The sequence below is a fragment of the Drosophila willistoni genome, chromosome 3R (assembly GCF_018902025.1).
Source record: "Drosophila willistoni isolate 14030-0811.24 chromosome 3R, UCI_dwil_1.1, whole genome shotgun sequence".
NCBI classification, from domain to species: domain Eukaryota; kingdom Metazoa; phylum Arthropoda; class Insecta; order Diptera; family Drosophilidae; genus Drosophila; species Drosophila willistoni.
The window spans coordinates 3,144,018-3,169,882 of record NC_061086.1 but is presented as its reverse complement, the minus strand read 5'-3'; the positions used below and the strand labels follow the sequence as shown (position 1 = coordinate 3,169,882).

At 38.6% G+C, this 25,865-nt stretch overlaps 4 protein-coding genes across 5 annotated transcripts; all 4 read left to right on the top strand.

Moving 5' to 3' along the window:
- Positions 1–415: 415 nt before the first annotated feature.
- Positions 416–8,476, top strand: LOC6650689 (probable sodium/potassium/calcium exchanger CG1090). Its single transcript, XM_002072700.4, has 7 exons — positions 416–845; positions 4,542–4,775; positions 4,838–5,069; positions 5,125–5,414; positions 5,478–6,471; positions 6,660–6,848; positions 8,277–8,476. Exons 1-7 carry the CDS (start codon positions 843–845, stop codon positions 8,285–8,287), a joined length of 1,953 nt encoding a protein of 650 aa, XP_002072736.2. The 5' UTR covers positions 416–842; the 3' UTR covers positions 8,288–8,476.
- A 4,327-nt stretch (positions 8,477–12,803) lies between these two features.
- LOC6650041 (sideroflexin-1-3) lies at positions 12,804–15,406 on the top strand. The gene is made up of 6 exons (XM_002072699.4): positions 12,804–12,885; positions 13,769–14,108; positions 14,230–14,347; positions 14,401–14,562; positions 14,661–14,788; positions 14,854–15,406. Exons 2-6 carry the CDS (start codon positions 13,796–13,798, stop codon positions 15,096–15,098), a joined length of 966 nt encoding a protein of 321 aa, XP_002072735.1. The 5' UTR covers positions 12,804–12,885; positions 13,769–13,795; the 3' UTR covers positions 15,099–15,406.
- Positions 15,407–16,002: 596 nt separating this feature from the next.
- On the top strand, positions 16,003–21,681 carry LOC6650040 (contactin). 2 transcript variants are annotated; one of them, XM_023180707.2, is made up of 8 exons: positions 16,003–16,113; positions 16,568–17,614; positions 17,678–19,363; positions 19,429–19,595; positions 19,660–20,532; positions 20,593–20,761; positions 20,824–20,957; positions 21,025–21,681. In XM_023180707.2, the coding sequence occupies exons 2-8, from the start codon at positions 16,669–16,671 to the stop codon at positions 21,325–21,327; spliced, it is 4,278 nt and encodes a 1,425-aa protein (XP_023036475.1). In that variant the 5' UTR covers positions 16,003–16,113; positions 16,568–16,668; the 3' UTR covers positions 21,328–21,681. The 2 variants fall into 2 exon arrangements, with proteins under 2 accessions (XP_023036475.1, XP_046865354.1); XM_047009398.1 differs by lacking the exon at positions 16,003–16,113 and adding an exon at positions 16,124–16,186.
- Positions 21,682–23,011: 1,330 nt separating this feature from the next.
- On the top strand, positions 23,012–25,227 carry LOC6650039 (protein Tube). Its single transcript, XM_002072697.4, has 2 exons — positions 23,012–23,671; positions 23,740–25,227. The coding sequence occupies exons 1-2, from the start codon at positions 23,176–23,178 to the stop codon at positions 24,678–24,680; spliced, it is 1,437 nt and encodes a 478-aa protein (XP_002072733.1). The 5' UTR covers positions 23,012–23,175; the 3' UTR covers positions 24,681–25,227.
- The last annotated feature ends 638 nt before the right edge of the window (positions 25,228–25,865 follow it).

The window sequence follows — 25,865 nt, the reverse complement described above, 5'->3', positions numbered from 1 at the left end:
GTAGTCCTTGCTTAGAAGGTCAAGGCTGCATCTGTAAGCTAACCATAGATGGCGCTATTGTTTTAAAGCCGTGGCATTTCCTCTCATATCCAAAGAAGATTGATTTACCTTTTCTGAATGGTGAAAAGCTTTTAAGAATCAATTTGAATTTTTCTTGAGCGCCAAATAGAAATTGTAAAGAAATGAACTTGAACACATGAACAGAAATATAACCGAAAATATTATATTTCTAATGGTCGGCAAAAAGTGAATTTCACACTACCATGTTGTGAATTTCCCACAACCAACTCGGCTTAAATGGATGCCCTTTGGGGGGCGGTCGGCTGTGGTGAGTTTTCCACGCGCTCCGACACTTTGGGATGGACTTGGCCAGCCAAAACGCCGCAGACTTGGCGACGCGAAGTCGTCAGTTCAGTTTGTGTTCAGTCGTTGCCAGTCGAAAACAAAGGCAATCTGCTCTGCCTGGTCTGCTCGTAGTGCTCGTATCACACACACACACTCCCCCACACCAAAAACACACATACATACACATACACACAAAATCATACATCAACGCACATCGCGGCAAAAATAATAAGTTATTATAAAAACATACATTTAAAAAAACAAAGAAACAAGTGCTCTGAAGAAAATGAGACATCAGTGATACAGTGAAAAAATTGTTGAAAACCATTCACACTTTTCCAATGCAACGGTTTTCTTCTGTATCTGTTTTCCTCAGAAGCTATGTATAATTGACAAAAAAGCCAAAAGTTATAATACACTCGATTTTGCAAAGTGCAAAAAGAATAAGTTTTGAGCCTTAAAACACGAACACGAGGAGCAACAACAACTGGGGGAAAATGGTAAGATAGAGGATTATGAAATGAGACGAAATGGCAAGTCAATTTTTGACAATTGCCCCGCACCGATTGTCCAAAGGATTTATTCTTTGTCCATTGTTTTCTATACATATACATATATATATATTTTTTTTTTTCGTCAAGTCCTCGAAATTGTGCTTGCCCCATTGTTTTGCGACGTTAAGAAGAAAATATGTATGATGTAAGCCCCAAGCCCAACAACGCCCCCCACCCCTCCCTCCAAATGCCACACAGCTGTAAAAAACCAAGCAGTAGTCCTGACGTTTTCCTTCTCTTTTTCCGATTTCCTTCCTTCCGCAGCTACGTATTTAGTTAGCGCAGCCATTTATTTTTATAAGATGGTCGGTGGGTCGGTGGGGTGGTCGGCTGCAGCCTCCGTTAGAGTGTCGTCGGGACGTGAGCATCATTGACGCCGTCATCGTCGCTTGCTCCAGCAACAACATCAACAATCACACACACACATACACACAGATAAAACAACTGTAACTAACAGCAAAAGTCAAACGACCATCCTCCACTCCACTCCCCCCTGACCCACCAAGTTGTTCCCAACGTTTGCAACCTTACCCAACAGCGCGTAAGAGCGTCTGGGGGGCGGCAGGAGGTTTTGGTCTCTGAATGTAAATCGATATTGTGCGGCCTGACCGAGTGGCCCACAAGAGTAGCGCCCGCTCGTTGTGTGGTGGCTTTGCCTCCGCTCGCCTCCCTCCACCTCCACCTATGAATGTGGTGAAAACTCTCACTCGTTTATTCGCCATCTCTCTCTCTCTCTCTCGTTCGCTCACTTTCCATCTGCTGCGACGAATTTGCGTTGTTATCACACCAGCAACACCAGCAACAACAACAACAAGAATCAACGATTTTTGCCAATAACAAACAAGTGAAATGTTATTCAAAGACATTTGTTGTTACGATTCAAGAACAATTCCATGATGTCATATGACAAATCCTACCTATTAGGTTCCACCGCCCATGGGCCATAGCTCCACGCCCATGGGTGGAACGAGAATGCAGCAGATTCTGCCAGTGCAAACACAGAATCTTGGTCGGCGTCTTGTTGCTGTTTGCTCAGCGCTTATCAGTTTTGTGATATTAGAATCTGAAGTAAAGAACTTTGGTCCTTGGGTATTTGCCTTAATGGACTGAGATTTGATGGCATTAATTGCTATCTCAATATCAAATACTCAAGCATTTTCAATACTTAAAGTGATTTAAATTTCACTTTTTCTTGCAATTTAATGCCCACAGGCAATGGAAAATCATCCATTTCGTTCTATTATATTCTATTCAATATATATTTAGTTTTCTGTTTTATAGCTAGCAGGCCCGGACTGGCCCACCGGGCAACCGGCAAATGCCCGGTGGGCCCTCAAGGTAGGGGGCCCCTTTTGATGAAATTTCATCTAGTAGAGTAGCAGTTTTTAGTCCCTAGGGCCCTTCGTACGAGGTTCCCACCAAGAATCATTTTTGTACCATAATAAATCGATGGACGCTGGGGCCCCTGTCGTTCACAGACTCGAAAAGACTGGGGCCCTTTAAAACGAATGAAATATAGAAAAATTTTCTTGAAAAACCGAAGTTGAATGTAGCAATATACCAGTTAGCTACTAGGGGCCCTTCAAACGAGGTTCTCAGTACGAATCATTTTTTAAACGTCATAAACTGATGGACCCTGGGGCCCCTGGAATTCAGAAGCCCTGTAAGCTACTGGAACTTTAGACATTGTTTATAAAATTTTAGAAACTTTCTTGCTTATGGCAGTTCAAAAAAAGCCTTATACTTACAGAGCAATTTACTTCAAAAACTTTTGACTGTTTGATGATTTAAAATCTAGTAAAATTACGCCTTACGTAGAAGTGCATTGTTGAAAAAAGATAGGCAAATAAAATTGTTTGTTTGTTTGTAAGAAGTCGTTTTTGTTTTATTCACATAAGCGATCATACTTGATGTAAAACCTAAAAATGTGTACCTTTCATTTTCCTCGACATAATTTTTCAAGCATGTAGTATAGGGGGCCCTTCAACTTCAATGCCCGGTGACCCTCAGGGTCCCAGTCCGGGCCTGATAGCTAGTCTATCTCTAGTACACATTTTAACAACAATTACATAGTTTTTTGTCATTATATTCTTCTAATCGACTGACATATAGGGTAATCCAGGACTCTACCTATTCACTTAAGATATTTGACAAGCGATATATACTTATCTAGATCGCCGCTTATCACCATGGGTGCCAATATAACTTTTATACCAATATTTTCCGAGGGTGTCGAGACAAAAAATTATGCTTTAGACTTAGGAAAATCAGTTTTCAAGGGGAACATTTTATCATTTTTCGGGCCATTTTTAAAATTCACTAATTTGGGGTGAAGACAATAGAAAAAGGTACAAAAAATATTCGTAATATTGCCATTCCAAATTATGACTTTAATGTCTAATCAGGGCCAAAAAACATGGAAATAATTAGGCAAAAAATTAATAATTGTTAGGGTTAGATTTGATTAAAATAACTGAAAAAATCCACAAAAAGATATTGTCAATTGGATCCAGCCAAAGATAACCCGTTAGTAATAATACTTCCGCACAATGTTGCGATATTCTATGTCTCTCTGAAAAGTTCGGTATACCCAATTAACTTTAACAAGTTAGAGGGTAAAAGTTAAAACAGAACATAAAGATATACAATTTCATAACATGGTTGAGTAAAGTTTTAGCTTCTCTTTCAGCGCACAGCGAATAGTTCAAGTTATTGAAATTACTTAGAAGACTTGTTTGCCATTAAATTACAGCAAAATACTTATGCTATGCTAAAATAAATATAGACATATATTGAATTCGCTTTTCTTCTAGCCCGATTTTAGTTTAAAATATATTCACTTTTACTTAAATAGCTCATTTTTTCTAAAAACCGCCATAGAAACCAAATGAATATATGTACATACATAGATGACGGCAGAATATTAATGTGAATAGTTAGAAGCAAACTTGGTAATTCAAAATATTGGATATTAATAAATAATATATAAATAATACATTAGATATAGATGTTAAGCGTTATTAACGCTAAATTAATAATTATTTGAAATCGGTTTTTTTGTCAACGTCCAAACCAAGAATATGAGAAACTAATGTCGATTTGTGATTTTCAGTTGGACTTATACATGAATAAACCAAAATGCTTTTTCAAACTTTAAGTTCTAAATTTTCATATCAAATTTTCTATAATTTAGAGAGTATATTCAACTTTTAAAGAGGTATCAAACTATTGGAGCCATATAAAAACTTTATTTTTCCCTTTGCTTTTACTCAAACCCAGACGTTAGTCTGGATTCATGCGACGGAATGGTATTAAATTTCCATTGTGAGTCAAACCATCGAGCCAAGCCTAGCCAAGCCAAGCCAAACCACACCAAGTCGGTGAAAATAAACCTAATAAGTTTGCCAGTAGGATATTAAGTGAATGTACTTATTATATACTTGTAGATGTGGATGGGGGTGAGTGGGTAGTTACTTACCTTGCACTCAGCATATGGCAAATCTTATCAGAGGCATCACCTCTTGGCGCAGCATGGCATGAGCTGATAGCTGAGAACGTAAGCCGCACTTTGGATGGTGTGCTTATGTAGCTTGTTCCTTTGTCTTGGCAGTGTAATTCCTAATCCTGTATTCCATTTGCCAGATCGTACGTCGTCGCTCCCACCGCGCCCGTATGTGGAACATGGGGCTGCTGTTTTTGATCTACTACTGCGTTAGTATTTACTCGGCCAAGGGTGATGTCAAAGAGGGCGTTGACCAGACGCTGACTCCCGATGTGGGCAGCCTAGCCGAGGATGCTGGTGATGCGGATACCAATGTAAAACCTAGTGAACCAAGTAATGGAATCATTGAAGACGAGCCGCTGTCAACCTCCGAGGTGAGTAGTTAACTTGTTTTAGAAATTGTTTTGCTAACTTGTTCTCTCTTTATTGCTTTTAGATGCCGTCCACAGTGGCCACCCCTATACATGGAGCCGTGCCCACTTGGCGGCCGAAGCGAAATAATTGTACACCGCCGGCAATTGAGCAATTTCCGGAGCCCTTGATGAACAAATGGGCGCGACGACATGGCGGCCTTATTCTCCACATCCTGGTGGCAGTTTTCACTTTCTTCGGCCTCGCCATTGTGTGCGATGAGTACTTTGTGGCCAGCTTGGATCGCTTGTGCGAGGGTAAGTCAATTGTCTATAATAAAATCTGCGACTAATTGCATCCTTTTTTCATTAGAACTCAAACTCTCGCCGGATGTGGCGGGTGCCACATTCATGGCTGCCGGCAGTTCAGCCCCCGAGTTGGCAACCGTCGTAATTGGAGTGTTTTTCGCCAAGGATGACATCGGCATCAGCGGAGTCATCGGCTCCGCTGTCTTCAACATTATGTTTGTGATCTCAGTGTGCGCCCTATGCTCTGGAACCGTATGCCAATTAAACTGGTGGCCATTGGTGCGCGATTGTTTCTTCTATTGTGTGTCCATATTGGTCATGTTGATCATTATCTTCAACGATGTCATATCCTGCGTAAGTAGAGTGCTCAATATAGTGGAGCTGAGTGCAGTTACAATGATTCCCTTCTCTTTGCAGTTCGAGTCTGTGGTAATGTTGCTCTGCTATGTCGGCTATTGCATTGCTTTGCACTTTAACACGGAGCTAGAACGCTGGGCACTGAGCCTGAATCTACCCTTCAAATTGCCCAGCAAAGAGGAGCAGTCAGCTTTGGTAACCTACAAAAATGTGCCAGAAGGATCATATACCCAAGGACAGGGACAGCAGCAAACGAAGGAGACTGGCGACATTACTTCCCCCGTCACCAACAGCAATCAGGCGCAGCAAAATAATGATTATCAGAACTACAGCGATCCTAATGCCAGCTGGGATCCGAATGCGGCGTGGGGAGAACAGAGTCAACCCAATCCAGTGGCAACCAGCCAACCGCCCGTTGACAATTGGGGTGGCATGGGCATGGGCCAAGAGAATATGGGCTACAATGCCGATCAGCCTGATTCGGTAGTGACAGGCGAAGCAGCAGCAGCAGCTGCCGCCGCTTCAGCGACCGGAAAAGGTGGACAAGTGGTGGCAACTTCTGCTTCCACTGGTGACTATTACAAATCGACAGACAAGCAACGTGAACCCCGCCCGGATCCCCTTATACGACCCACTGAAGGTGGTCTGCCCGCCTTGGTGGCGTGGTACGTCGTCTATCCCATACACTTTCTTTGCAAGAAGACCATGCCCGATTGCCGGCTGGAGCAGTATCGCAATTGGTATCCATTCACATTTCTTATGTCAATGGTTTGGATCTCGTTCTACTCGTACTTTATGGTGTGGATGATCACCGTCATTGGCTCCACCCTAGCCATACCGGACACCGTGATGGGACTGACATTTGTGGCCGCTGGCGTTTCTGTGCCTGATGCCCTAAGCTCAATAGCTGTTATCAAAGAAGGCTTCGGCGATATGGCCGTATCGAATGCAATTGGCTCGAATGTCTTTGATATACTAGTGTGCTTAGGTCTTCCATGGTTCATACAAACGGCCATCATAAAGCCCGGCTCTCATGTCAACGTAATATCCAAGGGTATGTACTCCTTAACTACCTCAACATAGCTCGATGTTTCTCTCAGTGTGTGTGTGTGTGGTATGCCTGGCATGTTACGTAGCTGTCCTCGATGTGTCTAGATCTCAGTGTTTCCCCTAATCATTTCATGACTAATTGTCGAGAGTTGGCTTACTGGCTCCTCTTTTGTTTTGTGCTTTTCATTTCAGGCTTGGCCTACTCTACATTATCGCTCTTCTCCACCGTTGTCTTCTTGATTCTGTCAACGCATTTAAATGGCTGGAAGCTCGACAAACGCCTGGGAATCATACTCATGGTCTGGTATATATTCTTCATCACGCTGGCGTCGCTTTATGAATTGAATGTGTTTGGCTATATGAACCCACCCGAGTGTCCAAGTGAGTATTATTAATTATGACAGATTATTAATCGATAATTTGGAGGTTTTGTGTTTAAATAAAAGAATCATTTACTTAGCTCAAACTTAAAGAACAAATGTTTTGGTTCAACTTACTGACTATTGCCATATCTGGTATTTGTCCATATCTAGTTTTTGTCCTAAATCAATTTTAGATAGCTAAAAAATGGGAATTCAGATTTGGATTGAGACCTGTTTCCAAATATCCTTCTAAAGGCAAAACACCTTTTTCTTAAGATTCGCTTCAATATGTAGACATATGTATGTATCTTGGGTTGGATAGGGGAAATATCATCATATCAAGCAAAGTTCTGTTATTCTTCATTTTTTGTCGAAACTACAGCAAAATAAACTTGGAATTTTACATTTTTTGTTCAACTTTTTTTGGCCTTGATTCTTTTTTTTCGACACCAAATCATATTGACGACCTTTTCTAAATTTGAAACGAAAATGATAATAACAATATTTTAAAAAGATGCAGAATTTCTTTCTATTTACTTTTAAAACAATTTGGAAATGGAAAAGGTCCAGAGTAAATTATTCATAGTCGGTAAAGTAAAAGCACTAACCATAGAACACATAGATAGGACAAACTCATGATTTTTTGATTGCAAACGCTAGCCTAGTCATGGAACCCCAGAGAACTTCGGGAAAACCCGAACGTTCGTACTCTCAATGAGAGCGTAAAGTGGGGGAGTAGCACAGACTACAGAACGACGAAGGCAGGCCTACGTCGCTTGTGATTTCGTTCTGTCTATGTATGTGTACACTCGTCGGTACATGCTCAGGCTTCGTAGTGTGTGTGTGACGTGAAGTTGTACAACATCGCATTTCAATAGCTCGCTCGACCAAAATTTTTAATTTTCGACAAAACAGCGACAATGCGAATAAGAAATGCCCCTGTGGAAAGAATATCAAGAAATATTGCCATCTTCTTCGTATGTATCCCGGTGGCTGTAACGATAGAGTGCTCGCTTCGTGATGTGACTTGGGGAATGTCCCTGGTTCGATTCCCCACTCGAAATCATTGGCTTATATAAGGTTATTTTCTATTTTATAATTTTGTTTTTTATTGTGGATTTTTTGTTTCTTTATTTTTTGTTTATTTTTCTTTTTTATTCATTTATTATTTATTTATTTTCTATTTATTTATTTATTAAAAAATAGAAAAAAAAACCATATTGGTCGGTTCCGAAGTGGGAATTGGTAAAAGATAGATAAACTTTTAAGCTATAAGCTGTACCTGTTTTCGCTTTAGTTAATTATAATCCAACTAGTTTAGGCTTCTATACAGGTGACAAAATTCTTGTTATAAGAAAACTTGGTAGTACTCGCAATTCGTGGTGTTGCCTTAATCTCCTATAAATTAACTACAATATTCTTATTTCATTCGTTTTCTACCATTTAGGCACATATTAAGCAAAATAGCCTAAACAGCCTAGACAAAATATAGCCACAGATGCACCGGCATATATGTATATGTATGGATTCGCCAGATTCTTACCAAGCACCAAATATCATAGTCAATTTCAGCAGCATAAGCACCGACAGCCGATATATACTTACATATACATATGCACATATGTATGTGTGTACTCCATATAAGTATATAATACATACAATCATACATAGAAATATTTAACATTAATCAATGGACAAATTTAATACTCGAAGCGCGTTTTACATGGATTTTTACATTGCACCAAATGAAAGAAAAAGAAAAAAACAAACAAATGGAAAATATACAAAAAATATATATTTAAATGATATTTAGGTAACCAAATAACCATATGTGTACAACAACATAGCACTGTAGATAGGGAGACAAAATGTATGAAACTAAAATAATAACTATATACATTAAATATATGTATTTATGGCAAAGGTTTGAAGGAACAAAAACAAAATTGAACAGAACAACGCAACATTTCACACATGACCATAAGAAAAACCAAAAACAAATAAGTCAAACAAAGAGCGGTTAATACGTACTTTAGAAATTTTATTTAAATATTTTATAGTAGGTACCATATTGTACATACATATACCTTTATATTTACATTGTTATTGTTAATACATATATTTATGGTTTAATATTGTTACAACAAATGTCGACAGCAAATCGAGCAACGAATTTTTGTTATATACGCGTTTCAATTAAATATTTTATTTTTAGTTCACATCCGTATAAACAATAACAACCAAGGCAAAGCACTATACTATATATTTTTGTACAATAAATCGAAAACAAAACAATGAACAACAAAAGCAAGAAGAAGAAAGGGCTGAACTAATTTCGGTTGTTCCGAATTTCCAACACTTTTGCAAGATATTCTCGGATCATAAGTGTCAAAAAGATTGTTTTGTGCCAACTTAAAAAGCAAATATGTTCAGATTTCATTAGTCAAAACTAGATATACATAAACTCTATTCCCCTTTTTCTCATTGAAAACGTCGATGGATCCGGGGGACAGTTTGGTGGTCCGGACACAACCCAAAATTTCAATACCCTTAATAATTTTTCGCTTGCTAAACTCCCTTATTCAATATATTTTCTAAGTCCGTTCAACATTCCTATTTCAATCAAATTTACTGCTTCAATTTATTAATTTTACTTACGATTACATTTTTCTACATACTATCTATATCCGAATTTGCAAAAACATTCAATCCAGGCCAATCATATATAACAGATCCATTGCAGAAGTAAAAATCGAGTTCCAATTTGGTCGCCATTTTAGATTATTTTATTTGATCAACTAAAAATATGGCATTAATGTTAGCAAAACAAAATTACAGATATATTAACTTTATGGCAATTAATGGCGTCAATTTTTGAATGTAAATAATTAACGAAACAAAACAAAAATAAAACACAAATTATAATTGAAAATTTAATAAATTATACATTTAGAGTCAATTGTTGGTGCATAATGACGAAATATGTATGTATTGTGTATGTACTTGAATTGAAAGATCTGCTTTTGTTTTTTTAAATTAAAATTCGAAAACATTAATAAATATATAAATGAAATATTTTTTAGACTCGTGTATAAATTGTTAAATTGCTTGATAAATAAAACAACAAACTTAAAACCAAAAAACGAAACAAAATAAATAAAAACAAAACAAAATCCAGTTAAACCATATTGGAAACAAGAAAAGATTTTTCATTTCGCAATTGCCTCTATCCTGTTGAAACAATAATACATATTAACTAATTATAATTTATATTTAACTCCGAACGAGAATTAGTCCAAGAATTAACTGCATTTACGTTAGCTAACTAAATGTCACCCTTCACCCAAATGTATTAGTAATCTAAACTCCGACACACAGAATCAGTATCAGATTTTAGCTGCAAGCGAAAAGTGTAAGACAAATATATATACAACATTAACATACTATATACATAAATACATACAGATATGACAAATATAAACATAACATACATAATACCTACATAACATATTTAATAATACAAAAATATACTAACATAGTGAGCAATGCACTGGCTATATGAAAGCGCTCAAAAGACATAGTTATACATACATAGATAATGACATACATACACATACATGTATATTCATCAGTTGGATGTATGTAGAAATGTGTGTAAAAAGATTAATGGAGACGACATGATGAAATGAGATGAAACTGAATACGATGAATTATCAATGCAACTTCCTTGAAACTAAAACGAAAAACAATAAATGTATGAACAATCGCATAATGAAAACTCCCACTAAGAACCCCCACAGACACCCACACACATACATATAACTACATTTTAGGGCCAACACATCTCTGAAGAGGTCTCGACCCAGTGGAACCTCTTCATAAATTACTGGTCGTTGCACATACATACATACATACATAAGTATATTATTCATATACAAAATTATAACCATGGTACAAGGATTGGATCTTCCCCATGTGAAGATCTTCCGTCTCGTTGGACACTCGAAGAATTTTCATACGAGAGAATCTTACAAAAACAAAAAATTAATACGAAAAACCAAAAACCAACTAACCGATCTAAGAAAATAGAGTCAAATATTAAGTGTTTCAATTATTAAAATTTCAATTGACAGACCGTTTTTACCGTTATTTCAATGTACAAGTACTCGTGTTCTTATTAATCGATGTTCCATTCCCAATTACAATTACGATTACAATTACAATTATTTTATGTATACATATGTATGTATTATTATAGTTGAGGAAATCAAATCAAATATATATTTCGTGTTACTTTTAACTGAAGTCTACCTACATACCTATGAAACATATACATACATACATAATATATATATACAAATATACATACATACATATGGCTATTGAAGTCGATTGATGGATAACAAAATACACCAAAAACCTAAAATCAAACAACAGAAACTAACCCAAAAACCAAAAAACAAAAAAAAAACTATACAAACTATCTACAATAATTGTTACACCTATGTGCAACTAGGCATACATCAAAGAAACATCTTGACATTTGTGTTAATTACGACTATAATTGTTTGCGAAATCTACATTTAAAACAAATGAAAAATCTTTAAAAAATTTAATTATGACAATTTAACTAAAACACATTATAAACTATTGCTAGAATACAAAACTGTTGATGTTATGTTTAGTCAAACAATGGATTCCAATAATAAAAGCATAATTATATACACGATTAAACATTTCTTTTATTTCTTATTCTCTGGGTCTAAGGAACCAAACGTTTTGCTGTCTCAAAAGAACTTACCCTTTTGAATTTAAATTCCTTGGCTTCACAAAATGTTAAAACTTTTTATTAAAGACTTGGTTTTAGCACTTTAAACTTAAATTGAAATAAAACTTATTTGGAGTCTGCATTAAATTGTATAATTAAAAATTTAATTCAAGAACTGAGCAGTCGGATGATTAGAGAACGACTAAAATGAATGAGAACTGCAAAGGCAGTGGGGACGGTAATGTTAGGCTTCTGACCAAGCAAGTCACACTGGTCCTGGTCAGAGAAGAGTTAGGCTCAAACAAAAAAAAAAAAATATATTAAATATTTCCTACCTTTTAACTAAATCGTTAATAATTTTTCCCCCTCATGGTGAGGGGAATTAAATCGACATCTGTAAAGAGCAAGACGACCAATTGGGCCAAAACATGCCGTAAGAGGACAAATTCATTAAATTTGACTATTAGTCATAGCCCTCACAGTTTTCAATTGATTCAGTCCTTTGATTAAATTGATTATCTAAGTATTCGAATGAGAGTCACCAAACTTATAAAGTTAGTGCACTTATTTAGCTACAATATACATAAATCTAAAAAATATGGCATGAAGGGATATAGCCACAGCAAGTCCCTTATAGTCTCCGATAGCTATGTGTTCATACGGAAACGCACGTAAAAATGTGGCACAAACTCCTCAACGTGGTGCAGAAGCATGTTAAAGTCAAGTTGGCCAGGGTTCCCCGACCATCGTGATAAAATATATATCAATTCATCCGCAAGCTATCTCACTCGTAAAACGAAATTCTTACCACCTCTGTACTTTAGCACTTGTCAAAGGCCTACTTGGCCGTTTTAAATTACATATTGGAAAACATTTTTACATTCATCTACTTTGACTACGTCTTGTTCCGTTTAAATCTTGTGGTTTTGAAAGATTTAAGATACTGATAATAAAAATTATTTTAATTGCTGTCGAATTCCATTGGCTTCTACAAATACCAGTTCCAAATTTATCCACTGCAGATTAATATTGTGACCAACATATTGAAGATTCATTTTAACAATATTTTGGAAGACGCTTTTTACTAAAATGGAGGCGATTTAAATCCGTGTAATTTGGATCGGAATCGAAAACGAGAACAGCCTTGCTTAACATTGACAGATACGAGTGTGCTTTCTGGAGGCAGCAGCAGGCTTTTAGATTTCGTTTTGTTTTCGTTTTTTAGTCGTTTTTTCACTGCCAAAGTGGTAGGAACGGTCCCGGAGCTCGAGAGTGCCAAGACGTGCGAGTGAGTGTTTTGTGGATAGGTGGAAAAATTATACGATTCGTGTGTGAGTGTGCCTGTGTATATGTATGTACACACCCACTCACACACACACATAGGCGAATACAACCTGTTCTCTTTCTCCAGCTTTTGTTTATGCACAGCTGAGAGTCTGCGTCGGCTAGCGGCACTGATAACACTTGTATATAGATTTTTCAATAAGAATGCGCCCTTTTAACGCCATTATATAATACAGCCAAAAGTATTGTTTTTCGGTTTGTCTTCATAATACATAATCGAACTGCTGACCATTGACAGTCGGTTCAAGTCCAAAATCTGAAAGAAATATTCAAGTATATGTGTTCAAATATACATATAAAAATATACGAGGGATAACTATAAAGTTAGACGTACTCTCGTTGTATTTATTTTTAATCACTTTACATACAAGTGGCATATAAAAATTTCATTATTTGATTAAAAAACAGTTTCAAAATGAAATTTTGCATTTGCTTTAAAGTAAAAGAGCCTTGAAGTAAAATATATTCGCTTATCGCCACTCTATAAGGATAAGAAAATTAAACCAATTCCTTTGTTAATGATTATTAGATGTGATGTGATTTTACTTATCGTTCACGGTGCATACATTTTTACTCCATGGTAGTTTTCAATTAAAACTTTTATGCAAAAAGTAAACATAATTTTATAGCAACCCTCGCATAGATATGTATATGCGGGAGAAACTTGTTTACTAGCGACAAGCGAGACGCAGTTGGGTCACAAACATTGATAAGAGCAGACGGACGGGGACTCAACATTTTGCAATTAATTTTTGTGAATATTTTTTTGATTTGTTCTTTAGATACTAATTCAGTTTATTTAATTAACTGTATTTTTGAACTTGCAGTTAAAATCCAGTAACTAACTACCAAAAATGACTCCATTGCCTCGTGTCGATATTGATAAGCCAAAATATGATCAGAGCACGTATGTTGGCAGAGCCAAGCATTTCTTTTTAGTTACCAATCCGCTAAATATACTCGCCACCAACGAGCAACTCGAGCGTGCTCGCCAAATAGTCCTCAAATATCGCGCTGGGAAAGATGTGCCCGAGTGCAAATCAATGGATGATATATGGAAGGCCAAGTATCTTTATGATTCGGCCTTCCATCCAGAGACGGGCGAGAAGCAGATTATTATTGGACGAATGTCGGCACAAATGCCAATGAATACCATCATCACGGGCTGTAAGTGTGTAGAATGTGATTCAATTAGAAAATTTCACAACAATTTGCTTCCGCGCTTTGATTGTTAAACTAGCTATCTTATTGTTGTTGTTATGCGTGTGTGTGTGTTGGTTTCATTTAGGTATGATGACCTTCTATAAAACCACCCCGGCTGTAGTCTTCTGGCAGTGGGTCAATCAAACATTCAATGCCACTGTCAACTATACAAATCGTTCGGGCTCCACTCCATTAAGCAATACGTAAGTACCCATTCATAGCAGGACTTCTTTATCTCATGCCGTTCCATTTGCAGACAACTTCTGACCTCATATTGCCTGGCCACTGGAGGCGCCTTAGCCACAGCTTTAACCCTCAACAATGCGGTTAAGAATATGAATCCCCTGGTGGGTCGCCTAGTTCCTTTGGCAGCTGTGGCAGCTGCGAATTGCATAAACATTCCTTGCATGAGAATGCAGTAAGTATGATCCTAAAGAGAGAATGAATTTTTTATGTTTCTTACATTTGAATTCGTTGCTTACCTTTAAAACTAATTTATCTCATGGATTTTTGCAGAGAGCTTCAGAATGGTGTTACACTACTTGATGAGAAAAACAATGAAGTTGGAATATCCCAGAAGGCGGCATTCATCGGTATCTCAGCGGTCATCCTAAGCCGCATTGCCATGGCTTTACCCGGAATGAGTAATTAATAGAAAAACAAATCTTAAATAAAGCAAATTTCTAATCTTTCTTGTTTATATTGCTAGCTTTGACTCCCTTACTGATGACTAAACTGGAAAAGAACGGATTTCTAGCTAAATATCCGCGATCAAATGCCCCAATTCAAACGCTCTTCTGTGGCTTCATTCTAATCTTTGCCACGCCTCTGGGATGCGCCTTTTTCAAGCAACGCGCCGCAATCAAAGTGGCCAGTCTTGAGAAGGATGTTCGCGAGAGTGTACAGAAGAAAAACCCTGATTTGGATACCGTCTGGTATAACAAAGGCTTGTAAATTACAGATGCGCTTGAGTACAATTTGAGACACATTATTCAAAGCCCAGTCAGAAGGTATACCGGGCTAAATGACAATAATTTAAAAAATTTATTTATTTGTACTCACAATCCACATTAATCCACTCTCCTGGCGCAAATTTACAGTAAGCAAGCATTTGTTATACAAAATACCTCGTTTATGTTCTTACTCGTAAATTAGTTGGTAATACCATTAAAAATATCTCCTCAGAGCTTGTTATTGTTTATAAATCTTAAACTTACGTGAACCAAATCAGGAAATATATACATATATGTGAATTTAAATAATTTTTTGGAAATTTATAATTATGGGTCTAATTCAAAAATCATATTCAACACACGCATTCACCACACCGATTGGTTGAATCGTTTCGTATATAGTGATCCCAAAATGTATTGGCAAACTTAATATTTTCAAGTAAGTAAAAACCAGAATATGAAAAACCAGAATGAAGGACAAAAAATTTACCCAAAGCACAAACCATATAATCCAAAGGCAAAAAAAAACGGGATGGGAGTTTGGTAGCTTACTTTATCAAAAGAAATATGGATAATCATTTTGTCCCTTGTGTCAAAAAGCCCATTTTGAATTTATTTAGACTATTTATTTACCTTAATTTGGTCCCATAAAATCAAAATTCCGTCAATACTTTTTGAGGGGAATTTGCACCTCTTATTTAATTTAACTGCAAAAAATATGTTTACCAGATTTTTGCTTTAACCACATTCAAAAAAAAACAGCGGCTTAATGCAGAAAACTTTATGGCTGACAACATTTTTTAGACTCACTGTAGGTATCGATATGCGGCAGAGCTGGAGAAACATTGATATCGATTGGTGGATGTTGGACCCAGCTTAAAAAACGACGGTCACACTTGTCGGCTTTCTCATCTCCAACCTGCTTACGAAATTGTGATTAATTTTTGTTATTTTTTCAATTCAATTATAATTTTAAAGTGTTTTATAAATTAAGTTTTCCAACTGGACTATACAAAGTACGTGTGAGCCAACTGTTTCCGTTACTTTTTAAAATTCCTCATCAGGCGAATAAAGAAACACATTCTCAGAGTAAATTCATAATTTTTTATAAATTTAAGGTGTGGTTTTGAATAAAATTCACAACCTCGGCTTGGGGCGGCGGCTTTGCTGTTTAAATTTAACTATTGGTCATGTTATTTTGAAGTCATCTTTAAGCAACTAACTTAGTATTTGTATATAAGTTAAGCCAAACATCAGTGATTTAAAGATTTTTGTTAATTAATTAACAAAGCAAGCTCAAGACCACACCTACTCACACGTACACACATAATTACGGCACTCACACACATGAACATGCATGCACACCTACACGCATAACTTTGTTGCTCATTATCATTATGAAGCATTTGTTTATAACATTTGTTGTTTGAAAATAAACAATTAGTTTATTTATTGTTTTCTTATTTATAGACTCCAGCGAATTTCGGGCAGAAGAAAAATGTGTCTTTAGTCTAGGGTGAAACGCCATCTGCAGCAGTTCTCACACTCGCACTCTGTGACCCCTAGAAACCATGTTCCAAATAGTGGGAGGATTAAGTAGGTACTTCACCTACTTTCTGTTGGTGGAACTATGTTTCTTGGCTGTGGCCCAATTGCCAGGAAGTGAATACATGCCGCAGCAGAATCTGGATCAACCGCAATCCCAGCCACAAACATATCAGCCCACCTACAACAAGGATTATTCGCCGCGTTACAATCCACTGTACACAGGACAACAGCAACCACAACCTAATTCGAATATCGATGCAAATCAATACGATAATCCACTGCTAGACAACAATCCGAACAACTACAACCCAAACAATGGATACTTTGATGGCAATCGTCCATTAATCGGAGGCGGAGGCAATGTGAATGTCGGAGGACCTGGTCAAAATCTGGGTGGCATTGGCTTAGGGCCCCAATACGATCCCTTTAACCGCAATAGTCTTAATTCTGGAGGAGGAGTAGGCGGAGGACTGGGAGGAGGAGCTGGCGGTTTGGGCTATAGAGATATGTTCAGCGATGAAGAGAACTTTTGCCCCGAACATTGGGTATCCTTTAGGCAAACGTGCTATCGCTTCATACGCTCACCCAAACGCAATTGGGCCGAGGCGAAAAAGATTTGTAAAGCCTACAATGCAGATTTGATTAATGTGGACAATGTGGAGAAGCATTCGTTCATCTTGAGGAATCTGATCGTGCAGAATCAGCGACAAAATCGTTTCTTCATTTCGGCTCGCCAGACAGGACCACAGAATTGGGTGAATGATGACAATACACAGCTGATCCATATTGAGGATTCGTTCGCCTTCGATGAGCAGTTGCCACTCGAGAACGAAGATCTTCACGATAATCGGTTCTTGGTGCAGAATGACCTGAACTTGAATCGGAATCCCAACAATCCCAATCAGTTTTACAATGTCTTGCCCGGCAATGTGAATCAACGGAATCAAAATAATTTGCGTGGTTATATTGGTAAGCTTATGTGCTTGTAGCGAAAAATATTAGTTGACTAACACATTATTGTTCCCTAACCAGGTGCCAACCAGCCCTACGGCGACAATGGCTATATACGTGATCGCGTGGTCTATGCCTTTTCAAAGAAACGCGATAAATGGGTCTTTATGCCCGCCTACGAAATTGAATTAAATCTCTTTATATGCGAATCGAGATCCCTTTATACTCCGGATAATGTAAACATTAAATTGGATGACAAGCGTCCCTATCATTATGGCTTGGATATACGCGATTTGGAGCGCATTCCACGTGGTCCCTATTTTGTGAAGCAGCCCAATGATACGACTTTCGATGTGAACAAGAATCGACTGATCAATGACGTATCCCTTAGTTGTTTGGCAGGCGGCTTTCCCACTCCCACATATCAATGGTATCGCGAGGTGTATGTGAACGATACTCTCGAGTATCGTAGGATCGATCCTCTGGTACAGGATCGCTACACCATTTCCGGCGGCAATCTCATCATCTATGAGCCGAAACAAGCTCTCGATCAGGGTGCCTACCATTGTGTGGCAGAGAACAAATTTGGACGAGTTCGCTCGGAGAGTGCCCATCTGAACTTTGGCTTCATTATGGAGTTTAATTTAAAGCGTTCGTCGGAGACAAGTGAAATGAACTGGGGCAAATCTATTTTCTGTGATCCACCCCAGCACTACCCGGCAGTGCGTTATTATTGGGCTCGTGACTATTTCCCCAACTTTGTGGAGGAGGATCAACGTGTGTTCGTCTCACATGATGGAGCCTTGTATTTCTCGTTCATCGAAACTGTGGATCGGGCCAACTATTCGTGCACGGTGCAAACTCTTGTCTCCGATACGGGTCGCAACGGACCCTTCTTCTCGTTGCGGGTCACACCCAATAGCAATTACCAGGCCCTAATCTTCGCCAACACATTCCCCAAGGTGTTCCCCGAGGCCCCTGTAGCGGGCGAGGATATACGGCTAGAGTGTATGGCATTCGGTTATCCGATTCCATCGTACAACTGGACGCGCCAGGGCCAAAATTTGCAGAGAAACGCATATACGACAAACTATGGTCGCGTTCTCATCATACAGAACGCCACGACAAATGACAACGGCGAATACACGTGCACCATCACCAATCTGCGCAAGACTCTTGTCAAGAGCATTTACATTAACATCCAGATGCGACCCGAGTTTACTATCCCTCTGAAGGACATGATCAAGGACTACAATAGTGATGTGACTTTCATATGCGAGGCCTTTGCCATTCCTGATGCCAACTACACCTGGTACAAGAACGCCGAACGACTGGACCCGCTGACCATCAATAGGGACCGCTATGTCATCCAGGATAATGTGCTGACAATCAAGTTCCTAGAGAAGGATAAGGACGAGGGCATGTACCAGTGCGGAGCACAGAATCAACTAAAGACTTCGTTCTCATCATCGCAATTGCGTGTACTTTCCATGAAGCCTTCGTTCAAGAAGCATCCGCTCGAGGCCGAAATATATGCCGTCTTCAATGGCAATACGACAATTGTCTGTGATCCCGAGGCAGCTCCGCGACCCAAGTTCCAGTGGAAAAAGGATGGCCAACTTCTGGGTTCAGGGGGACATCGTCGCATTCTGCCCAGTGGCACGTTGATAATATCGCCAACATCGCGTGACGATGAGGGCATGTACACCTGCATTGCTTCCAACCAGGCGGGCACAGATGAGTCCCACGCCCGCGTCATAGTCCTACGTAAGTCAGAATAAAAGCTTCCGCGGATCCTGAAATTGTCTAAAATCCTTTTTTCTTTTTTGCAGAAGAAATTCGTTTCCTTCAGACTCCACCACAGCGCATTGTGTCCAAGGAGCACGATCTGATCTATTTACACTGCGAGGCCATCTACGACGAGCTTTTGGACATAGCCTACGTCTGGAAACACAATGGCGAGATATTGAAAAACGACCACGATGGCACAACGCGTATTGTAAGTCAATCCTTTCGCCTCCTCTCGAGATGTCCTACTTCAACTGGCAATATTTTCTTTTCAGATTGTGGATTGGAACAGTTTGACCGTACATAACACCACAATGGCCGATGCCGGAGACTATGAGTGCGTAGTACAATCTGCCGTAAATGAGATAAGTGCCAAAACAGTTGTCGTAATAGAAGGGGCACCCGGTGCTCCGGGCGGTGTTCAAGTGAATCAGATTGCTAAGACCAAGGCCATCATTGAATGGGTGGATGGGGCCAACAATGGGCGGCCCATACGCTATTACAACATCTTGGGCCGCACCAATTGGAATCGCACCTGGACAAATGTCTCGACTCATGTGCAGGCTAAAGAAATCGACCGATATACAATGCGTCAGCAGGCCGAAGTAATGAATCTCACGCCCTGGTCTTCCTATGAGTTTAGCGTGACTGCCGTCAATGATTTGGGAATCGGAACTCCATCGGCCCCATCACCCATCTATAGTACTTACGAAGACAAGCCATATGTGCCGCCCAGGAATGTGGGTGGAGGCGGTGGCAAGATAGGTGACCTGACCATTACGTGGGATCCTCTTTTGCCCCAGGAGCAGCACAGTCACGGCATTCACTACAAGGTATTCTGGAAGTTAAAGGGTGCTAAGGAATGGGCGACGGATATCATCATGAAGCAGGAGAACGTTGGCGTCGCCGTGGTCAATATACCGCGGGAGAACTACTACACGCAATACGATGTGAAAGTACAAGCCATCAATAACGTAGGCAAGGGCCCCGAGAGCGAGATGGTTACCATTTATTCCGCTGAGGACATGCCACAGGTGTCGCCCCAGAAACCGTTCGCGTTACCTTTCAATTCGACCTGCTTCAATGTCACCTGGCAACCAATTGATATGTCTCGTGAGCATATACGTGGCAAGCTAATCGGACATCGGGTAAGTTAACGGAATGGTCTGAAAGAATATATAAATGCTTCAACTCCTTTTTGAATTTAGTTAAAATATTGGAAGACCACCCATCAGGAGGAAGATGCAGTGTACTATCTTTCACGCACAACAAGAAACTGGGCTCTAATTGTCGGATTGCAACCCGATACATATTATTTTGTGAAAGTAATGGCCTATAATGCTGCTGGCGAAGGACCCGAAAGCGAACGATTCGAAGGTAAGGACACACCGACAAAAGGAAGAAATAATTTCAAATTCATCTATTATTATTCATTTCAGAACGCACATACCGTAAGGCGCCTCAAAAACCGCCCTCCTCCGTTCATGTCTATGGAATAAATCCATCCACTGTGCGCGTCGTCTGGCGATATGTATCTCCCTCGCAGGACGAGGAGCCCATTGAAGGCTATAAGGTAAGCATATGAAATATATCAATGTTGATCTAATCTAAAGTAAAACTCTGCAATGTTCTTATTTTAGGTACGCATTTGGGAAACGGATCAGAACATGATCACTGCCAATAACACAATTGTGCCAATTGGCCAAAAACTGGAATCATACATCAATACTCTAACTCCCGGCAAAAGCTACAACATGCGTGTCCTTGCGTTCAGCAATGGTGGCGATGGCCGCATGTCCAGTCCTACTTTACGCTTCCAGATGGGCAAAACAACCCGCAACTCGGCCACTTTGGGTGGCGGGCATTACACAAGCAACGTCAATAGCGCCTTAATAATGAGTTTATTGCTCTTTTTGACACACTTTTTCTATATAGATTACTAATAACTCTAGACTAGCTTAAGATGTGTAAGAGACATAAATCAAGTAACCAAAATAGCCATCCAAGATTTGGGGCAAAGCGCACACAGCTTTACAAACAAATAACCCCACACACACACACACACACATTTTATGAGTCTCGTATTTAGCTTTTAAACAAGTCATTCAAACATTCCGTATTTAAGAAAGTGACCTTATATAAAAGTAAGAAAGAATCGAATCATTTTTATACATAGATATTTTTCGAATCGTGTATATTTAGCATAACGTAATTAGTTTTGTTGTCCATATTCATTGTATTCCGTCCAATTGTACAAAACTATTTCGAAATATATTAATATTTTTCTGACCAAACAATCTTCCAAATGTATAAAAGTTGTATAACAAAACTAGCACAAGAAGGTGGGATATTTCACAACCACATAAGATTGTTTTTTAAAGGAAAAGATTATGCTTTTGGTTTAATGACATTCTCAATACCACACCAAAAGATGGTTTTATTTCCAGTTACAAATTGCTTAAAATCTTTATGTTTCGGCAGGGAGGTAATCAATCGAAAAGTTGCGAATCGTTGGAGATTTAAAATGTGCTTGATGCTGAAATCAGTAAAAAATAAAACATTCAGACAACCTGAATTCTCATTTTTATTTACGCAAATATATTTACAATTTATACAATTCAATTATTTATTCTTTCACTGTAGCGGGCCTACAGTGCCAGGGTGAAACTCAAATTTTCTCAGTAACAAAAACTATTTCTTTTTAATTATGAGTACAAAAAAACGATAGTTGAATTGTATAATGTGCCTCGAAAAATGTTTGTTAAAAATAAATTTCTCCGAACGTTATTAGTGTATCTTGTGTATTCGTTTTCCTTGACTAAGTATCTTCTGGCGTATCAAAGAAGAAGAAAACACTAACAATAAGTCGTAAAAAAATTTATATTAAAAAACGGTTAACATTATAAAATTTACTAATTTAAAAATAGTTCATATATTTTAATTTGTTGGTAATTGCATAGAGAAAGCTTTTCTTAACTAAACTATTTTTCGTGCCGATCGTTCCTTTAGAAACCACATTTATGAGAAAGGCACACCATCTTGATGAAATTATTAGTATATTGCTTGATTCCATGGGATCATATATACCAATGATCCGCCAGAATCTGAGATATATATAGAAGTCTGTAATAGGTGAATACCCTCATATCAACTAATTTTGCAAAGGAATAAAAATATTTTTAAAATAAAGAAATTCCGAAGAGGGGACATTAATTAACGATTTTCTTTACCATTAAAACTTTTTTGGAAAGACAAATATAATTATTTATATACTTAAAGTTTGAAACTAGTTTCTAAATAACTGGACTACATGATTTAATGCAACAAAGTTTTCCTTATTATATAGCATTTTTATTTCCATTTAAAATGAACTTCTCAAAAGTTTAAGTTTAAAAACTTGACTTGTTATTTATTTTTAATATTCCTTCTAATAAAACTTAATTTTATGTGAAACGAATATCTCACGACTAATTAAAGAATTCATGTCGAATTTAGATTCTTTGTGACTTGAACTTTCGCCATTTCGAGTATTCGATATTAATTTTGAACAAGACTGTTATCGCAATAAGCGCCACCGTGTATACGCCCACCCAGATGTGGGCGCTTTTTTGGTATTTTTTTGCTTTCCAACAACGACATAGAGTATTCGGTGAAACGCAACAGACAAAAACATCAAAGCAATTATTAAAATGGTTTTATAACGACCCACCCAGGACGCACGCCCACGCACAAGGAAAACCCCCACAGAGAAGAGAAGAGAGCGAACTTGACAAGATAGGCAGGTCGTCGATATGGCAAAGGCGAACGGTTGGTATGCTCCAGCTGGAGCTGGAACCAGAGTGGGAGTGGCGCAGGGAAACGGTGTCACTGTAAGCGGCGCCTCAACGCATTTGCCAAAATATTTACGCAGCACGGAATTACGGCGCGTCGAGGACAATGACATCTACCGCCTGGCCACCATATTGGATGTGAATGCTTGCTGGCGAAAGCTGATGTCCATCATTCCCAAGGGTCTCGATGTACAAGCAGCAAGTGCGGCCGGCGCACTCAATTATCATGAGATAGCTGCCAACGGTGGGCTTAAGTACAGCGCTCAAGACATAAGCCTGATTGATGGCGTTGCGGAGAGATTGCCGCCTGATCAAAGCATATCACAGGTCATGATAGACGAATGGAAGACTTCGGGAAAGTTAAACGAACGACCCACAGTTGGCGTACTGCTGCAATTGCTCGTCCAAGCAGAGCTCTACAGTGCCGCCGATTTTGTAGCTTTGGATTTCTTGAGTGGTAGGATTGAATCTAGTAAAGACACACGCATTTATCGAGAGCTTAAAATACTTTCATTTCTGTTTTAGAATCGAAACCAGAACGACCTGCGGATGGTCCAGCTGCACATATTAGTCTAGACCTAACCGAGGATTTGGAAGAAGATATGGATGTAGATAATGAACAACCGGGTAGCCTGGCTAGAAATTTGGACTACTTTGACAAGCATATAGAGCCGCACGACAAGAGTGTGCCGCAGCCTTTAGTAAATGAACGCCCACCGACAGCACCGACTCGATCTTCACGTCAACTCAGATCCAATATTACTGCCAATTCCTCTAATCAAAATCCCATGACAGGCACGACGACGACGAGGACAACGACAACAACAGCAACAACGACAGGAGCAACAGCTGGCTCAGCGTCAACGTCATCAAGCATACCCAATGTACCCAATTTAACAATTCTCAATCTTAGCGAACAAATACAGGAAGCGCAGCAGCATCTACAAAGTGTGCCAAACCTCTCCATACTCAATCCCAGCACACCTGCCGCAGTATCGGCGACAACGGCTACCTCCAGCTCGGTGGATGGGACCAGCAATGGCATTAGCTTACAATCAACAGATTTGCCCAGGATAACATTATTAATCGAGAACTCAGCGGAAATTGGGTCATCACCACCCACCACCTCAAATGTTGCAGTAGCGAATTTACCAGAGATTAGCGCATTAAATCTAAATACGCAAACCCAACAAGACAGTGCCAATAGCAGCAGCAGCACCAACAGTCTGAGTAATGAGGAGGACGACGACGATGATGATGATGAAGAGGAGGATGATCCAGATGCAGATAATTCCCTGCCGAATCTGAGCAACTCGGAGCATCAGAATTCCAACAATGATTCCAGCCTGACCACAGTAACGGGCACCAGTGGTGATAACAGTTTTGAACTTACCAACGATTCCAGCTCCGCCTCAAATGAAGATTACGCCAGCAACATTCCAAATCTAAGCGAATTGCAGCCGTAGAGCCGAGAAAGTGCCATTATCTGGCCGTCCATAAGCCAATGTCCTTTATCCAGACATTCCTTTAATCATATTAGCTTTAAGATCTGGCATTTACATATGGTAAAAAGAGGACCGACCTAATACATATACATATATAGTTTGTATTGAGGAAAGTTTCTACAAATATTTCATAGTTGTACCCATTTTTTTTTTTGTTTTAACCATGACAAATGCGTTGCTCCATGTTCAATTATGATACGAAAAAAGAAAATAAGAAAACAGTAAGCATTGTTCTTTAGAGGAAACAAAATATACAAAAATACAAATGTAAACTACAATAGCTAACAGTAAGAAATGGCTTGCTGTGTCCTGCTGAGTCTACCGATTTACATCTTTCCACTGGTATCGTTCCTATACATACTAAAAATGTTCAAAATGAAGCGATCTATGGCCCAATTGGAATTGAAGCTACGCCATTCCTTGATAGAGCTAACGCCTTTGGAGGCGGATATAAAAACACGGGCAATCAATATCATGACAACGACAAAATAAATCTTAAATAAAATGAGTCTTTTATGTAGTTCTTGTATAAGTGGGATCAATGGAACCACCATTTCCTAGTTTCGAAACTTGTAACTATTGAAATTTTTCGTTTCGCTAAACGCTCTTCGCCGCTATATTCGAATTGGTTGAAGGAAACCATTATTTCGCCGAGCAAATATGTTATTCTTGTGCTCCCACTTTTTCTCAGCCTACAAAATAATCCAACGTAAATTTTATTTTCTTTCATCATCTTGTTTATTTGTTGGTCGTTTTTTCCCCAAAAAAAATTGTTTTCGTCATGCAAAATGTTAGTTTTCAGAGGAGTTCTGCAGGCAGTGAAATTCACAAATCGGTTTGATAACGGTGAGCTCGTTAAGAATACCAGCCCACTTATCCAAATGTGGGATTCCTGGGATCTACTTTGCCATGCTAATCAATCGGATGCGCTTCAAGCAGTATTTTATAACAATCCAAATGTATAATTCCGGGGTTGATAATTTTTATATGTATATATATGTTATAGTTTATAATTATTATCACTATGTGTTATCGCTGTGTATGTGTGATTTATCGTTTTAAAATTTATAAAAACCAAATAAATATATTGTGATATGAATATCAAAACAAAATGCAACTTGGCATTAAATTTAATTAATTTATGTG